The 18,750-nt window shown below is 38.0% G+C and overlaps 1 protein-coding gene and 1 long non-coding RNA gene across 2 annotated transcripts in view; both read right to left on the reverse strand.

Moving 5' to 3' along the window:
* The window catches only part of LOC135203972 (uncharacterized), a 63,851-nt gene extending 52,102 nt beyond the window's left edge, over positions 1–11,749 (reverse strand). The window contains exons 1-3 of the mRNA XM_064233897.1: positions 11,684–11,749; positions 11,373–11,480; positions 10,703–10,776 (exon numbers count right to left, since the gene is read on the reverse strand). Of these exons, the coding sequence (XP_064089967.1) occupies positions 10,703–10,776; positions 11,373–11,480; positions 11,684–11,749 (248 nt within the window). The remainder of the gene's footprint in view (positions 1–10,702; positions 10,777–11,372; positions 11,481–11,683) is intronic.
* Positions 11,750–12,066: 317 nt separating this feature from the next.
* The window catches only part of LOC135203864 (uncharacterized), a 174,215-nt gene continuing 167,531 nt past the window's right edge, over positions 12,067–18,750 (reverse strand). The window contains exon 3 of the long non-coding RNA XR_010312058.1: positions 12,067–12,259. This is a non-coding gene — a long non-coding RNA (uncharacterized LOC135203864). The remainder of the gene's footprint in view (positions 12,260–18,750) is intronic.

Here is an 18,750-nt window from a genome sequence, read left to right on the forward strand (position 1 = left end):
TCTGTCATAATCCCTGAATGTTTTTGAAAAATCGTTTGAAATTTCTGTTAAATCTTTGAACAGGTAAAGAGCAATTTCTTCTCGTATGTTTCTGTCACTCTTTAGAAATCCATACCACTAAAAGGACGAGCGTGATTTTTGTATTTTGCTATCATTACTCCTAAACTTGTCAAAATCAGGATATCTTAGTAAACTCAAAGGTTCAAAGAACAAGATTTGGACGTAGGGTTACAAGCCAGGCCTTATGAAACCGAATTATTTTGGTTTCTCGCAAAAACGCTGACTTAAACTTGCACGATTCTGACGTGACCAGTGACGAGTCACAACGAGGCCCCAGAAGCCGATACGACGAGTGGACAACGAACTTTGCTGGGGGGACTCGCCCGCCGATGGTTTTTCCCGTGGGCGGAAAACGGAGATCGAGGGGGGGGGGGGGGGGGGGGGCGGTTGGGGGAACGGTTCGTTAAGTTCCAGCTCATCGAATTGCGACGCCGCTGCTCCTGCTCCAGCTGTGGTTCTGGAAATCGAATCGTACCCACATCCATCATTTTCCCTTTTGCTGGAACATGGCCATTTCTTCATTCAGGGCGTTGGGGAGGGGTATTAAGACGACCCATAAAATCCTCCCACATTCGCCCAAAAGCGAAAGTGAATCGTGCGCTAACGAATGATGAATAGCTGGCAATTGATAAAATGCTAGTTTCAAGTTGAAGAGATATACCTGGTGGTTGGTGACGGCTTTATCAATAGACGGGCTTACTATGCCAGCTAGGGACTTTGCCCAATATCGGCCCTTCAGTGTGGTAAGGGGCTAAAGGGAATTAGAAGCCTGGTGGGGGACTTCTGGACTTACCAAGACGAGACAGTAGGAATGACTTGACAAGAAAGGGCACAGTCAGTACAAAAATTACCCAAACATTTCATTTATGTTGACGACTGTGTAAAATTAAATGATACGCTTTAAAAATGGCAAGAAAAGTCATTTCTACATACGACATGTAGAAATGTGCAGTAACAGTGGAGACAGTTTTTACAAAATTAGGCAATCTGTTCATTTTACAAAATTAGGTAAGCTGTTCATTTTACAAAATTAGGCAAAGCTGTTCATTTTAAAAAATTAGGCAAGCTGTTCATTTTACAAAATTAGGCAATCTGTTCATTTATGTTGATGACTGTGTAAGATGAACTGATGCACTGAAAAAATTACAACATAGGCCATTTCTTCATTTTTAGAATAATGTGGTTAAACTATTATTACTGTTCACCTTTTATTTATATGCATTTTTGTTTTAGACAGCTGACAAAGCGTCTCCCCTGACAACGGGGCAAAGTTCGCCCAATTTTCTTTCCGCACTGAAGACCCCAAGTTAAGTGAATTTTGTTTCCCCAAAAGCAAATGCGAAGTAAGTTTCGGTCTAATCTTCTTAGGGATGTTAAGACCTCGCAGCATGGCGAGAGTTCTGACCAAGTAGAATGGATGTGACTTTACCTTAGTAATTAGATTTAATTAGATAATAAAGGCAAATAATAATTGATTTTGAATTAAAGACGTCAAAAATAAAAAAATAAAAACACTAAAAGCATAAGATGTTACAATCCAAATGAGGCCACAGACCTCTCTCTCTCTCTCTCTCTCTCTCTCTCTCTCTCTCTCTCTCTCTCTCTCTCTCAGGGAAATTATATTTCATATTCAATTAACGACGTCAAAAATTTAAAAAAAATTAAAATTAAAAGCATAAGATGTTACAACCCAAATAAGGCCACAGATCTCTCTCTCTCTCTCTCTCTCTCTCCTCTCTCTCTCTTCTCATCTCCTATCTCTCTCTCTCGGGCAAATGATATTTGATATTCAATTAACGACGTCAAAAATTAAAAAAAATAAAATTAAAAGCATAAGATGTTACAACCCAAATGAGGTCACAGATCTCTCTCTCTCTCTCTGACAAATGATATTTGATAGTCAATTAAAGACGTCAAAAATAAAAAAATAAAAAATAAAAAATAAAAGCATAAGATGTTACAACCCAAATGAGGTCACAGATCTCTCTCTCTCTCTCTCTCTCTCTCTCTCTCTCTCTCTCTCTCTCTCTCTCTCTCTCTCTCTCTCTCTCTCATTTCAAACTCCTGGCTTTACTCGTTAGTTATGGCTAATGTTATAAGTTGGTCCCAAGTTGGAAATGTATCGCCTAATTTCGTCAAACAAGCCCTTTTTTTTTTGTCGCGAAATGAGAAAGTGATATTTCATAACTTTATTCCCTCATCCTATTTAAACCTTAAGCTCACTCCGCCACTCCACCGATGATATAATAAAACCAAAAAAAGAAAAAAACGTATCGCCTAAAATAAAAATAAAAAGTAGAAAATAAATTAATCTAAAAAAAAATAAATCCTTTCTCTTACCTAAATTACCAAAAACAAATGAAAAACAATTTGTGCGATGGTCGACAAGGCATAAAAACAAATGGGTCCCCCCAAAACCGACCCCCCCTAACGGGACCTACCAAAATCTACGACGAACCCGCGTCCTGATGCAATAGGGTAATAGTACGTCGTCCGAACAGGCTTATCTTAAAACTGAAAGTTCTATCGGAGAGACCACCGCCTGGAAGCGAGCAAGCGAGCAAGCGAGCGAGCAAGCAAGCGTTCATGCGCGAGTAATGAAATTATTAATTAAATGAAAAGAATTGTTGAGGCGCTGCATGATAATTAATTGAATTATTTTGCCGACGCTTCTCTCTCTCTCTCTCTCTCTCTCTCTCTCTCTCTCTCTCTCTCTCTCTCTCTCTCTCTCCTTGTCGTAATACTCTCAGCTCAAAAGGGCAGCAGCCCAGGGTTCGATCCTCTCTCTATCTCTCTCTCTCACTCTCTCTCTCTGTATGAATGTATGTATGTATGTATGTATGTACTTATATATATAGTATATATATATATATATATATATATATATACTATTTAAAAAAATAACACCAAATCATTTCGATACATTACACCTAAACAAGACTCTCTCTCTCTCTCTCTCTCTCTCCTAGGCAAAGGAGCTTCAAGTCTGTGTGTGTGTGTGTGTGTATTTTCAATGTTACCCTTCAACAATTCTTGGCAAGTTTTCATTGCATTTTCGGGTTGCAGGTACCAACATCGCCCTCACGTCGAGTTTTGGGCGTGAGCCCGGGCGGGGGAGGGGGCGAGAGAGATAGGATGTTGGTGGGCTGGTTAGGAGACTGGGGGTGGGTGTGGGGTGGTCCTTTATGCTTTTTGGGGGTTGAGGGTTATTTAGTGGTGTTTATGCTAAAAGGCTAGGAGAGTTCTGGGAAGGTTTCAGGGTCTCCTCGAAGATTTGCTAAAAGTCCTTTTATGCTTTTGCTTACGAATGTGAATGTTTAGATACACGTGCGTGCATACGTACTACATACATACGTACACACACACACACACTATATATATATATATATATATATATATATATATATATATATATATATATATATAAATATATATATATGTATATATATATATATATATATATATATATATATATATATATACATATATATATATTATATATATATATATATAGTGTGTGTGTGTGTGTGTGTACGTATGTATGTATGTACGTATGCAACGCACGTGTATTTATATATATATATATATATATATATATATATATACATATATATATATATATATATATATATTATTATATATATATATATTATATATATAATATAATATATATATATGTATATATATATATTATATATATATATATATATATATATATATCTCAACCTGAACATATACAATACAAACCTAAATTTATACATATCAACAAACATCTCTCTCTCTCTCTCTCTCTCTCTCTCTCTCTCTCTCTCTCTCTCTCTCTCTCTCTCCATTTAAGCCCATTAGAACAGGACCTGTTTTAGGGTTTCAGTCCATTACTGAGGGGCCACTGAGATCCATGTGCTAGCTACTTCGCCAGAGCAGATCCTCAGCTCTGACATAAATCAGAAAAAGACCTTTTTTTTTTTTTTTTTGTCTTTTCACCCCCGTCATCATCTGGAATCCCATCGACGACTTTTTGACCCATTTCCCCCACCCCCATATCCCCAGAAATCCTGATACTGATAGGGATCTTCTCTCTCTCTCTCTCTCTCTCTCTCGTCTCTCTCTCTCTCTCTTCTCTCTCTCTCTCTCTCTCTCCACTCCTCAGATCCCTCGCCGAAATCACCTCGTGATATTTATGACTGTTCCATCTCAACCCTTTCTCTTTTTCGCGTCTGCCTATCTATCCATCCCGTGTAAGAAACAAGAAGAAGAAGAAGAGAAGAAGAAGAAGAAGAAGAGGAAAAATATAGTCTGCCATTCGTTTCTGTCATGGGAGTGATTGCGTCATCTCGCTTTTCCCAGACCTTATTTTTCAAACTTAACTCTAACAATGATATTTTGATAAGAGGTTAAGCTAACAGAATGATAATTCAATAAGCAATTATAGATTGGTATAGCTAGTATTATCTATAATAATTAGGAGCAGCTATGAAGCAACATGAATTTAGGAATGATAATTAAACATGTAATTATGCAGTGGAGAGAGTAATTGAAAAATTAATCATTCGACCTACAGTTCAAGAATAGCGTAGGTTAACTTAATGCAGACTTTAGTTAAGGTTGTATCCTACTTAAATGAGGGTACTGCAACTAAAGGCGACATTGACCAACTTTACAAAGTATAAATAGGTTTTGATATGTCGTAATAATAATAATAATAATAATAATAATAATAATAATAATAATAATAATAATAATAATAATAATAATAATAATCTCGTATTTCCGATTATTTTTCCAAAGATAGACAGAAACAATCAAGAATAATTGTTAGAAAAACTTTAGAATATAAAAGGATATAAAAAATATCTTCATGGAGAGAGAGAGAGAGAGAGAGAGAGAGAGAGAGAGAGAGAGAGAGAGAGAGGATATTCAAGGATATTAAGAGAGAATAGGGTAGAAAGAGCAGCCACGCTATCTTAAATTGAATTTATTTTGGAACGTTCACAAGAACGAGAGAGAGAGAGAGAGAGAGAGAGAGAGAGAGAGAGAGAGATTCTACTACGTAAAATTAGAAATTTGATAAAAAAAAAAAGAGCACTCTTTGAGGCTATTACGTCGAAATTAATGAGAATTAGAAATAAGCATGAAACCGAATACAAGGAGAGAGTGAGAGAGAGAGAGAAACCATACACTCTCTTCCACGTCGACTCTTCTCCTTATGGAAATATTCACCTCTCTAACTCCGCTCCCCAACCCCCAACCCCATCCCCCACCCCGCATCCCATTTCTTCTGAGGCATCGAAAGGTTACTTGGAGAACCAGGAGTCTTGTTGATAAGGAAAACTGTACATTCTTTCTCTTGTTCTTCCGCCATTGAAGGCGAGGGGAGAGTAAAATAGAGGCCATTACTCCTGCAAAACAAGACCTGCTACCTTCCCTTCTCTCTCTCTCTCTCTCTCTCTCTCTCTGTTTCTTCAAAAAGGAGTTTGCTTTCTCCCTTCATTGTGAGTTGGTAATACTTCTCTCTCTCTCTCTCTCTCTCTCTCTCTCTCTCTCTCTCTCTCTCTCTCTCTCTCTCTCTACAAACAGACATATCAACAGCCTTCGAAATGTCGTAAGTTCATCCGAAGCTGTACGAGTTTCTTTTATCCCATGTGTATTCGACCTTGCAATTTCAACTTTATTCGAACCCGCCTTGAGTACAATGTCCAAGAAATGCCATTTAATTCGCTTATAACCCTTATAACCCCCTTTCTATGGAGGCTGTAAAATCCGACGTCACGGCCATAAAATTCAGATTTTAGTGGCGGGACACAGAAGTCCCCAAAACCGAGAGAGAGAGAGAGAGAGAGAGAGAGAGAGAGAGAGAGAGAGAGAGAAGAGAGAGAGGAGAGAGAGAGATAGAGAGAGAGAGAGAGAGAGAGAGGAGAAGGAGAGAGAGGATCTGGGGATGAGGGGGTGGGGGGGGTTATCTAGGGGTGGAGGTAGAACCAAGGTTATGGCTTCCCAAAGCAGGTCACCGGCAAACTATAAAGATCAGGGAATTGTATTTAAGGGTTTCCTGAATTAGTCAGAAGAATTATGTGACGACTTTGTGTATATGGATAAAACATCACGAAGGATAAAATGGTCCATTTGCCGTTGTTATTGTAAGCAACATTATTCATAAAATATGAAGGTCATATTGTTATAAATATTAGAAGAAATAATAATGAAATGCATCTAGTAATAATGCTATTCTTAAAATATCACAGGTATATTTCTTATGAAATAAGATTAAAACAAATAATATTTCTTTTATGAATTTTGATGTTTTTGACGCAAAGCAACGATCTTCAATAAAACGAAATTACACTTATGTAATAAATTATCATAATTCAATTGTAACCATGAATAATTAAAATAGTTTTTTTTAATTATTCATGAACCTTTAGTAACGGCCGTAACATTAACGAAACAGCTGTCCCAGAAGGCCTACATTACAAACTATTCAGTAAGCTACTTTGACTTGGGTAGAACGTAATTCAAAACTGGGGCTAACGAGTTAACAGCATCCAGGCCTCAAGTAAATTAAGCGCAGTGACACAGAGACAAATACATAGTCGGTACCGAGTATTATACTGTATGATTCCCAAGTACTTTCCTTATGTATAAACAACCAGTGATCTGTATGGTGACAGATTTCTCTACATAAATGGCTGTAGTTTCGTTATGTTCAAATTTCTCTAGTGCTTCTGTCAGTGAGGCTGGAGGGAGGTCTGTATTCACTTGTATACGTGTGTCCAATTTGACTCTAATATACATTGAAAATATCAGGAAATTGTATTTTTCAAGTGAAAATGTTTTATGCACGATTTTAGAAAAACTTTCATAACATTAATAAAAACAAAACGACTGCAAAAATATTAGTTCTAAGCGGCAATACTAACTAGTTATTATCAAATACACTAGCACACATACACAGTGAATTCGCCTGTATGCAAAGAATATTTCTTACTCCAAAATATACTTTAAAAAACTGCATACAGTAAACAAAGCCAATAAAAACATCTAGAAAACATTCAACATAATTCCTACATACAAAGGGAGGGGGCTGGGGAAGAAACCCCTTCTTTATTAAACTAACAAAGAATTTATGTCAAGCATGCCCAGTCACCTAAATATTAAAAGAATTGAAAAAAAAGCATTCAACAATTTCTAAATAAAAAGCGGGGATACGGGTAGAGAAGACCCTGTTTATAAAAGTTGGAAAGAATATTTGTTCTTTAATCGAAAAAGAAAAAAAACTGCATATGCTAAACATTGCCCAAACCACCTGATTATAATGTAAAAACATTCAACATAATTCCTACATAAGAAAGGGTCGGGGGGAGAAAAAAAACCCTCTTTAGAAGATTAGCAAAGAATATTTGTACTGAATTTAGAAAAAAAAAAACTGCACATGACCAAAAATACCAATGTCACCTAAATAATAATAAAAAAAAAAACATTCAGCATAATTCCTACATACAAAAAGGGGGTGAGGAAGAAAGGCCCTCTATAGAGACAGTAGCAGTGCCATAAAAACAGAGCGCAATAGGCGCCAGGTGTCACAGGCACCATGGATCAGGTGTGGCTGAGAATCGTCAGAGCCATTTCTCAAAAATTTGTCATCCCCATAGATTCATTGTCCCCTCGGGCGACCGGTTTCGTGTTTGTTGGAGTTTGTTTTGTGTTTTGTTGGAGTTTGTTGGCGTTTTGTTGTTTGTTGGTGTTTTTTGGTGTTTGTTGCAGTTTGTTGGCGTTTTGTTGTTTGTTGGTGTTTATTGGTGTTTGTTGGAGTTTGTTTTGTGTTTTGTTGGAGTTGTTGGCGTTTTGTTGTTTTTTTGGTGTTTTTTGGTGTTTGTTGGAGTTTGTTTTGTGTTTTGTTGGAGTTTGTTTTGTGTTTTGTTGGAGTTTGTTGAAGTTTTTTTTTGTGTTTTTGTGCTTTTTGGTTTATTGGTGTTTGTTGGTGTTTTTGTTGTTTGATAGTGTCTGTTAGAGTTTGTTGGTGTTTTGTTGGAGTTTACGGGTGTTTTCTGGTGTTAGTGTTTTTGGTGTCTGCTGAAGTTTGTTGGTGTTTGTTGGTGTTTTATGTTGTTTGTTAGTGTTTTTTTAGCTTGTTTGGTGTTTTCCTTTGCAGTTGAGTTTCCTGGTTTGTGTTTGTCATGATTTTCGCAAATATGTGTTTTTACAAACTAGATTTTTTTTTGGAGGGGAGGTGGGGGGGTGTTGCCTAATTCGATTCACACGTCATAAATCACTCGGTAAAAGAATATCAAAATCTTTCAGTGGAGGAAAATATTACAGAAGTATTTTCGTGAACGTAAAAAAGAATATTTCGCCCAAATATCTAATTGAAAGGAACACTTGCATTCATAACTGAAATGTCACAACACCTCGAATAAAAATACCCTTTTTTTTGTATGAGGTTTTCAATCTAAAATTCATTTTGAAATTCAACCAGCGGTTTCCTCACTGCTTGCTTTCGCAACTTGTCCTAATCTAACATGAACTGATTTACCCTCAGCGGGAAACTACACACGGAGTTTTATATACATATATTTCCCCTGCAGGTGATTGCAAGTGATGTCTCAATTTTCCAAACGAAGCTTCACATTCGGAGAAATTTATCATCGGCATAAATCCCCTGCTTAAGTTAGCTTGCAAACCAATAATCCCACTACATTATTGGATGCCGTGGCATTCATCTCTCTCTCTCTCTCTCTCTCTCTCTCTCTCTCTCTCTCTCTCTCTCTCTCGTTCAGTTGAAATATTTCAATCATATATCTAGATTTCAGTTTCTCTATTCAATTATTTATTTATTTACAGTCTTCGTCTTTATCTACGTAACAGTTTCCCTAAATTATTCTGTTAAAAAAATGTAAATACATCTTATCTGACTCCTCTTCGCCTCCTTTCTAAACATAAACATTTCCCCTATCAGCTATTTGCAAGTTTTTTTTCTTTTTAGTAAATGGTGATGGTCTCCCCTGCACCTGTATAATATTCATTTGTTGTTTTTCTATTTTCTCTTTCTCTGTCATTTAATTTTCCTGTTTATGCTTGGTGGAAAGAAAGCTCGCTTTGAACATCAAACGTTCGCAATATGTAAAAGCAAAATAATATAATATTCACTCATAAATATGCATACAAAATCAACTTGAAACACACGGGCCATAATTAACAAATTTCCTTTGAGTCTTATCCGCTAAACCTATCTCTTGTACATGCTGATGATGCCTTCGAGTTGGCAATCATTCAATGGACACATTCAAACATGATGTATCCTCTGCTTAGCCCGGGGCTACTCGCCCCATGATTTCAGAGAACTAAATTTACACCCCGAACTCTTCTTTCTGAAAGTTTTTTTGAGGATGTCGTCGAGTTAACTAACTGCTCTTGGCTGTTCACCCCACTTGGGTTTTCCGGTGTGACCAAATTTACAGCGACTGCATGAAGGGCTCAGGGAAATCTCTTCTCTTAAGAGCCGTTCAGATTTGTAGGGACAAGGCCCACAGTAGGTTTCAAATACCCGTGTGTGTGGTGTTTTTAACCCTAAGGGAAATGGTTCTACGTGGTCTAGTTGCCATTTAATTTCGTTCTGGAGATACATAATTGGAAACTAATATATATATATATATATATATATAATATATATATATATATCTATATATATATATATATATATATATGATATAATTATATAGCTACAAATATCCCTTACTACTGCCAAGTCCAAAACTGGCGGTGACACTTTCTGGAGCCCCCATCCACATTAACTGAAGATTTTATGATAATGAGAGAAAACACATATTTATAGCACTGAGCAGTTTCATGTAAACCATTTTCAATTTTTGAGACAAAGATCCCACTATGAAATCTAACACATTTTCAGTTCACATGTCATTTTTTTTATGCACATTTGATGAAAACTGTATATTTATTCACATATTTTACCTGAATTAAACACGGTCAATACAATCAGCTATTTGTACAAAACAAAGCCACACCCTTTTTCCTAGATGCAACTAGTCACATCAATGCTAAATTAACACTGAGCAAAACCAACACAGAATCCTACGGAAGCATCTAAAGGTCGTCTGATCTATCTATCACCACTATTTTGCCTCTCACTTCTGAAGGAGAGGCGGAGAAAGGACACATTTTAATGCCTATGAAACAAACACACACACCGCGTACACAACACCAAAAGCAACACAGATCCCATCCTTTGGATTTAATATTCAGTCACATCCGGAGTTTAATCGTGACCAACGGACATACATTTATACTGATTTTTACTTTTTATTCACAAAAAAAACACTAAAAGCTTTCTGGTGTGCCAAGAACACAACATCAACATCTAAACAACAATACCAACAACAACAACAACATCCAGGTCAGCCAATGGCTGTAACGGGGTCACATGAACACTTTTTTTTTCATTTTTTAAATTCCAAGGGCACCTTTTTCAGCAGCCTGCGGCTGGACGTGGTCACCAACCGGCCAATATTCCTGTGTTTTGGCGTCCCATACGAATTCACACAGACGTGGTGGGGGGCCTTCTGTGATGACACACAGGGAGAGTATGTGCTTGAATTCATCCCTGCTGCTGCCAATACAGACGACTCACGACTGCTGCTGCTGCTGTGCTGGTGGTGGTGCTTGGGGCACCAAGTCTGCCCTGAAGACGTTTTTGCCATTTACCTGCAGATGTCGTCGTGTGGCGCGATCTGATTAATTGGAGCCAAACTTTTACGCCATCAACTGTACTAGGCTAATTAAATCATATCCGGGGTGATTTTTGGGGGAGTTGAGGGATGAATCTGGATTAAGTGGGGGAAGGGGATTTTTTTTTTTTTTTTTTTTAATCTAGCAGCCATCATTCTTAAACACCAAACAGCGAGGGCATCACTGTGTATATAATATTCAGCTTCTACGCAAGTCTTCTAATAACAGGAACAGGACCTACTGTTTAAAAAGCCACCAGTCAGACAGACTGATAAAACAGACAGACAGACAGTCAGATCGCCAACAGTCACAACTACTACTGGAGGTTATTGAAGGCCAACAAGATTGTTTAACAACAACAACAGCTAGGCAATAACACCAACACCAAATTAAAAAAAAAAATTAAACATGGAACGGACAAACTAAATGACACAGGTAGCAGCAGCGTTCAGGGAGACCAGGTACATATAATTGGGACCAGGTACTCACCCGAAACTACCACTATTCACAAGGAGGAGGAGGGGGCTGTCGCCTGCCAAAAAGCCCCCTCTCACACACACACAACCACCAACATCTCCAACATCTCCACCATCTCCACCACAACTGAAATCAGTAGAAGTCCCGTACAAAGATCTCCGCAGGTTACCACGTGACGTCATGAACAAGTTTTTATTGAAAAACTTGAAAAAGAAATAAATAAGTCACCTTCGTTGCCCAAAGACATTATAATTAGCATCTCCCAGATTATCCTGGAACATATTTATTATTATCATCTTCATTATCATCATCTCTCCTTGTGGGTAGAGAGACGGCACTTTGAAATAAGCAAGTCCAAAATATCATAGCGGCGAAACAGGATGTAAACAAAATCAATCGTACTCACCTCCTCTTTCTTTTTGCCTCCTCCAGATCCTCCTCCACTTTCACCTCCGCTCTGGACGCTGTTCATCTTGAGCTCAGATGCTGCAGCAGCCTCCCTTCTGTATTTTGTATCCCTTTTGATTCAAGAGTTTGATTGCAGGTCGCTACAGGTGTGATGCAAGACGCAAGAAGTAGCCGGGTCTAAGATGGCAGAAGGGATCCTACCACCAGACCTCGAGCTATCACAGGCTACTTTTGATCAGTTGGTACTCCTGGTTTTAAGATGCTGCTCTTACAGTGGTGCCAACAGTGACACCATTGAAAACATATAGATTGATCTGGAGAAGTTTATCAAGAAAAGTATGTCTCGCAGAGTTTTTTTTTTTTTTTTTTGTGGGGGGGTGGGGGGGTGTGGGCTAGAGAAACATGAAATCCTCGAACGACTCACTATTAATGAGGGGTTGGGGTCAAAGGTTACATACTGAGTCAGGGGAGTCTACACTGGCTGGTGAGTCACTCATAAGGCTCTTGGGCTACAGATTTGATTGCTTCATTCTTGTGGCGTTTGTCCTCAGTTGTCATGGCTCCATCCTCATACCTGGAGGGCGAGAGAAAAGGTGGTTAAAAGAAGCTTGACTTTTCTTTCAAATAAATTTTCTATCAATCATAGATAGCCTTTTACCTACATATATAAAGCCCCTCTCTTTATAATATTTTTCCTGCTGTGAAAATGACACAAAATCCTTTTCCTTCTCAAAAGACGGATCAAATTCATGAACAACATCATTAAAAACAAGATTCCATTACGTTTTTACAATACAAAATAAAACAGCCCAGCCTGGAACAAAGAAATGTCCGATGGAAAATAAAATATGAGAGAAAAACAAAGAAAAAATAAATATAAATAACGGAAAATAACAAATTGAATAAACGATTAGGAAAAGATTTCCACGATTCGGTTACCGATACAATAAAACTCCCTGAAGACTGTTGGTAACGAACCTCGAAAAAGAATCGGCTTGAGAGAGAGAGAGAGAGAGAGAGAGAGAGAGAGAGAGAGAGAGAGAGAGAGAGAGAGAGAGAGAGAGAGAGAATCCTATAGTTTCCTTCTATTCCCAGAGGATTGGAATCACAGCAATCATTACTTACCAAGTCAGTGGTCCCTTTGGGGACTTGCTCCACATGAATAGGGTTGAGGTTTAATAATAATAATAAGAAGAAGAAGAAGAAGAAGAAGAAGAAGAAGAAGAAGAATACATCAAGCTGTATGGAAGCTGTATGGTAAGAGCATCAAGGAAATAGATACCCTAATCCAGACTGTAAGGATTGTATCTGGGGACATCAGGATGGAGTTTGGAATAGAAAAATGTGCCTTAGTCAACATACAAAAGGGGAAAGTAACAAGGACTGAAGGGATAAAGCTACCAGATGGGAGCAACATCAAACACATAGATGAGACGGACATCAAACACATAGATGAGACTCACATCAAACACATAGATGAGACGGGATACAAATACCTGGGAATAATGGAAGGAGGGAATATAAAACGCCAAGAGATGAAGGACACGATCAGGAAAGAATATATGCAGAGACTCAAGGCGATACTCAATTCAAACCTCAACGCCGGAAATATGATAAAAGCCATAAACACATGGGCAGTACCAGTAATCACATACAGCGCAGAAATAGTGGAATGGACGGAGGCAGAACTCCGCAACATAGACCAGAAAACTAGGAAACATATGACAATACACAAAGCACTACACCCAAGAGCAAATACGGACAGACTATACATAACACGAAAGGAAGGAGGGAGAGGACTACTAAGTATAGAGGCCTGCGTCAACTTCGAGAACAGAGCACTGGGGCAATATCTGAAAACCAGTGAAGACGAGTGGCTCAAGAGTGCATGGGAAGAAGGACTGATAAAAGTAGACGAAGACCTAGAAATATACAGACAGGAGAATGACAAACAGAACAGAGGAATGGCACAACAAACCAATGCACGGACAATACATGAGACAGACTAAAGAACTGGCCAGCGATGACACATGGTAATGGTTACAGAGGGGAGAGCTAAAGATGGAAACTGAAGGAATGATAACAGCGGCACAAGATCAGGCCCTAAGAACCAGATATGTTCAAAGAACGATAGACGGAAATAACATCTCTCCCATATGTAGGAAGTGCAATAAGAAAAATGAAACCATAAACCACATAGCAAGCGAATGACGGCACTTGCACAGAACCAGTACAAAAAGAGGCATGATTCAGTGGCAAAAGCCCTCCACTGGAGCCTGTGCAAGAAACACCAGCTACCATGCAGTAATAGGTGGTACGAGCACCAACCTGAAGGAGTGATAGAAAACGATCAGGCAAAGATCCTCTGGGACTATGGTATCAGAACAGATAGGGTGATACGTGCAAACAGACCAGACGTGACGTTGATTGACAAAATCAAGAAGAAAGTATCACTCATTGATGTCGCAATACCATGGGACACCAGAGTTGAAGAGAAAGAAAGGGAAAAAATGGATAAGTATCAAGACAGGAAAATAGAAATAAGAAGGATATGGGATATGCCAGTGGAAATCGTACCCATAATCATAGGAACACTAGGCACGATCGCAAGATCCCTGAAAAGGAATCTGGAAAAACCAGAGGCTGAAGTAGCTCCAGGACTCATGCAGAAGAGAGTGATCATAGAAATGCTCATATAGTAAGAAGAGTGATGGACTCCTAAGGAGGCAGGATGCAACCCGGAACCCCACACTATAAATACCACCCAGTCGAATTGGAGGACTGTGATAAATAATAATAACAATAATAATAATAATAATAATAATAATAATAATAATAATAATAATAATGATAATAATAATAACAATAATAATAATAATAATAACGATTAACAGACGTGCTAACTATTGCACGTAATGATTATACAAGTCTGAGTCAATGCCACGAAGTGAACGCACCCTATGCCGTATTGATAAAAGCAATATCTCAAGTGAATATTCAACGACTGACGACCCGTCGAAGCTACTTATGCAAAATACTCAGTTTTGCCGAACTTCTTCAAAGAGATCCCCCCCCCCCACCCCCCCCGCCACCCTAATGCTTTGGTTCCTTCCACATAAGCCACCAACTAATGGCATGTGGAGGAAACTGCTTGCCTGGGTCAGGTTCTCTCTCTCTCTCTCTCCCTCTCTGTTGTTCCTACTAAAGAGGAACCACACATACACACGCTTTCTCTCTCTCTCTCTCTCTCTCTCCTCTCTCTCTCGCCAATCGCATCAAGGTTGGCTCAAGAACCAGCTGAAACCACATATACACTCTCTCTCTCTTTCAAATGCATACGGCAAACAAAGAAATGCATGTAACATACATACATACATACATACATACATATATATATATATATATATATTATTATATATATATATATATTATATATATATATCTCTTTTTTATATTTGTCTTCATATTGGGCCTGACTCCAAATAATGTTTTACGTATCCGGTTGCTTGAGCACAAAATAATTGCAATATATTTACTTACAAGACAATTTCTAGGCAATACTCGGCAAAAAGACAACTGCTAGCACTACTCGACGCAAAAACAATCCCTATTCAAGAAAAGGAAAAACAAACGAATAAAAACCAAAACACAAACAAAAAACATACCCACCACACAGAAACATCAGAGACGCCATCGTCATCTTTCCCCATTCTGAAAGCCACCTTCCTTTCCCCCAAACGAGAAGGGAGCTATTACTCTGCTCCTTATCTGACGCAAAAGGATGACATTCGCGCTCCTTCCAGGGAGCGCTTACCAAGCCGTGAAGATTATTATAACCCCGTGAGGATAGGCCGGCATCTTCTTACCACACCCCCCGCCCCTCCCGTGTTTTGATGCTAGGGGCTATTAGAGTAAGGAGTTCTTCTTAGGAGGTGAATTTAGAAAGAGGAATGGACTGACGTGTGGAGTATACGAAAGAGGTAGGGGGAGCGTTAGGATGATTCTGAAACAGAGAATTCTTGGTGTTTACATTGTCTAAGATCACAGAAGCCTTGTTTTATGAATGAGGGATTGAATTAAAGGCTCAGCTTTTCATGTCTGTATTCTTGTTTCATTAGAACGCCTGGAAGTCCGTCTTTTGTGAATAATGGGTTAAATTTAACACGTAAGAAAACTCTGAAACTCTCAGCCTATGTTGTTGGCTACCTTTAACCTTAAATGAAACAAAAACTACTGAGGCTATATATAATATATATATATATTAAGATATATATATATATATATATATATATATATATTATATATATGATTATAATCACTTTAGCACGTGATTCGTTTATCGCACATATCCACAGGTGAAAAAATAATAGACATGGTGTAGGTCCTGACCGGTTTCGGCTTTATTTTCAAGCCATTGACATCAGTCCTTTGTCAATGGCTTGAAAAATAAAGCCGAAACCGGTCAGGACCTACACCCTGTCTATTATTTTTCACCTGTGGATATGTGATATATATATATATATATATATATATATATATATATATGTGTGTGTGTGTGTGTGTGTGTATAACCGTTATTTTATTGCCTGCGATAATGAAAATGTTTCCATTTAAGGAACATCAAAGACAGAAAATGGAGAGAGAGAGAGAGAGAGAGAGAGAGAGAGAGAGAGAGAGAGAGAGAAAGAGAGAGAGAGAGAGAGAGAGAGCACATCTATTGCATCGCCCATCTTCTATTGCAACCTTCATCTTCCCGTCACCCATCTTTCAGTCACCTTCGCCCATCTCCTATTGCATTCACCCTCTTCTCACCACCCGGCCTGGTGTATTTGTTATTGAAATAGACTCATTTAAATATATTCATTTATGCAGTCATTCGCTTGTTTTATTGCCTATCCCAACGAGCTAGAATATATTTAGAATATAGTACATCGGTCTTTGCTTCAAGTAAAAACATTAATCTTACTTTCCGAAAAAAGTAAGATTAATTGGCAAAGACAAAAAGAGTATTGAACTATTAGAGAAATTTAAAGTAATTAATCCTAAATTACCCTATTTTTATGGCCTTCCCAAAACTCACAAAGACAATCTTCCATTCAGACCATCGTTTCATGTGCCGGTGCTTTCAATTACAAAATTTCTAAATGGTTAGCTGGCCTCCTTTCCCCTTTTTTAGGCACTTTTTCTCCCAGTCACATTAAACATTCGGAAGATTTTTGTCACAAATTCAGAGAGCACATATACCACTTCACAACATAAAACTTTAAGCCTTGATGTAGATTCCTTGTTCCACTAAAGTACCAGTACAGGAGTTCTTCAGTTTTTTAAGGGAAAAATATCCCCCTATTCAGATCATTTCCCATTGGCGCTGACAAAATAATAAAGCTAGTTGAATTATGTGCATCTAATAACGTATTTTCATTCGGGGAATCATTCTACAAGCAAAAATTCGGGTGTAGTATGGGTAGTCCTTTAAGTCCTGTTCTAGCCAATCTGTACATGGAATACTTTGAAACTACAGTAATAAATGCAATAAAACCCAAAAACATGCTGTGGATGAGATACGTGGATGATATCCTAACATTTTGGGATAATAGGTGGGGCAATTTCAATGAATTCCTCTTGAAATTAAAAACACATTAGTGCCCAGCATCAAATTTAAAGTTGATGGGAAACAGACAACAAATTCCTTTAAACTTGATGTTTTAATAATCAGAGATACGACAGAATACAAATTTACCATATACAGAAAAACCAACGTTCTCACTTTCATACATTCACTACTTTAGCTATCATGACATTTCTATCAAAATAGGGTGTAGCTAGTAACTTATTCTTAAGAGCCTTACGAATTTGTTCCCCAGAATTCCTGGAAAAAGAAAAAAAAAAAAAAAGAATTTGAACTAATTCGCAAGCAACTTCGTCTTTAAAATCTCCTGACCATATAATTGAGAAAGCAATTCACAAAGCTAACGTAATTTTCTACCGACCCCCTAAAGACAAGACCAGAGATACACCCAACAATAAAATAATAATTCCCCACCTGGACACGATTAAGAAGAATAACCAACCCCCTCGGAAAATCGAACCCTTTGTATTTACTTACCCAAACACCTTAGCCAAATCCCTGATTAACGTCCAACAAAAGACATCTCCAAAGGACTCTGGGGTATACGAAATCCCATGCCAGGACTGTGACCAATCTTACATCGGATTTACAGGTAACCCTTCCCTTCCCAGAGACTTTAATTAACAACACAAACAAACGGTCAGTTAGGTATGGACAACAGAACTCGGCTATTTTCAACCCAAATAATGAACATAACCATAGAATCAACTGGAATTTGTCACGTGTAATTTATAGCAGCAACTGCCGGTACAAGAGTCAAATGATGGAATCGGCCTTAATAAAAGAGAGGCAGGTAATGAACATCTCAAAAGGAGGATGGATTTCGGACACGATCGACAACGTCTTCATTCAACCAACCCTTAAGAAGATTAGAGGAAGATTATCAGCGGGGTGACTTAAAATGGCTTGTTTGTGGATGGACCTCTTGGTATAAATACCACCTTTTCTGTGAACTTTTCTCATTCATCTACCTGAAGAGGGAGACAGCAGTCCTCTGAAATATAGTACTTTTTCTCTATTTTGGTGTTTTTATGGGCTCCTTTTATTAGATATATATATATATATATATTATATAGATATATATATATATATATATATATTATATATATATATATATACTAAAAGCCCTCATCTCAGTCCCTTCAGACACCCAAACGAAAGAGACAAGAATCTTGGAATAAAACCACGGATCCGAAGGGCAGCCGAAGGTCCCATGCAAATATCACCAACCTCTTCCCACAGAACCACTTTATACGCCTGAGAAAAAAAGAGAACGAGAGAGAGAGAGGACGAAAAACGACTGATATTATGTAAGCTTCTTGTTACCATGGTAACGTAAGAGCCAATAAAACGAAGACGGTCTTACGAAAGTTCTCCAAGAAGTAATGGGCTATTGTGTTTTCTGAATGGTATGATTCTGGCGTTTACAGTTCTCT

The sequence above is a fragment of the Macrobrachium nipponense genome, chromosome 44 (assembly GCF_015104395.2).
Source record: "Macrobrachium nipponense isolate FS-2020 chromosome 44, ASM1510439v2, whole genome shotgun sequence".
NCBI lineage: Eukaryota > Metazoa > Arthropoda > Malacostraca > Decapoda > Palaemonidae > Macrobrachium > Macrobrachium nipponense.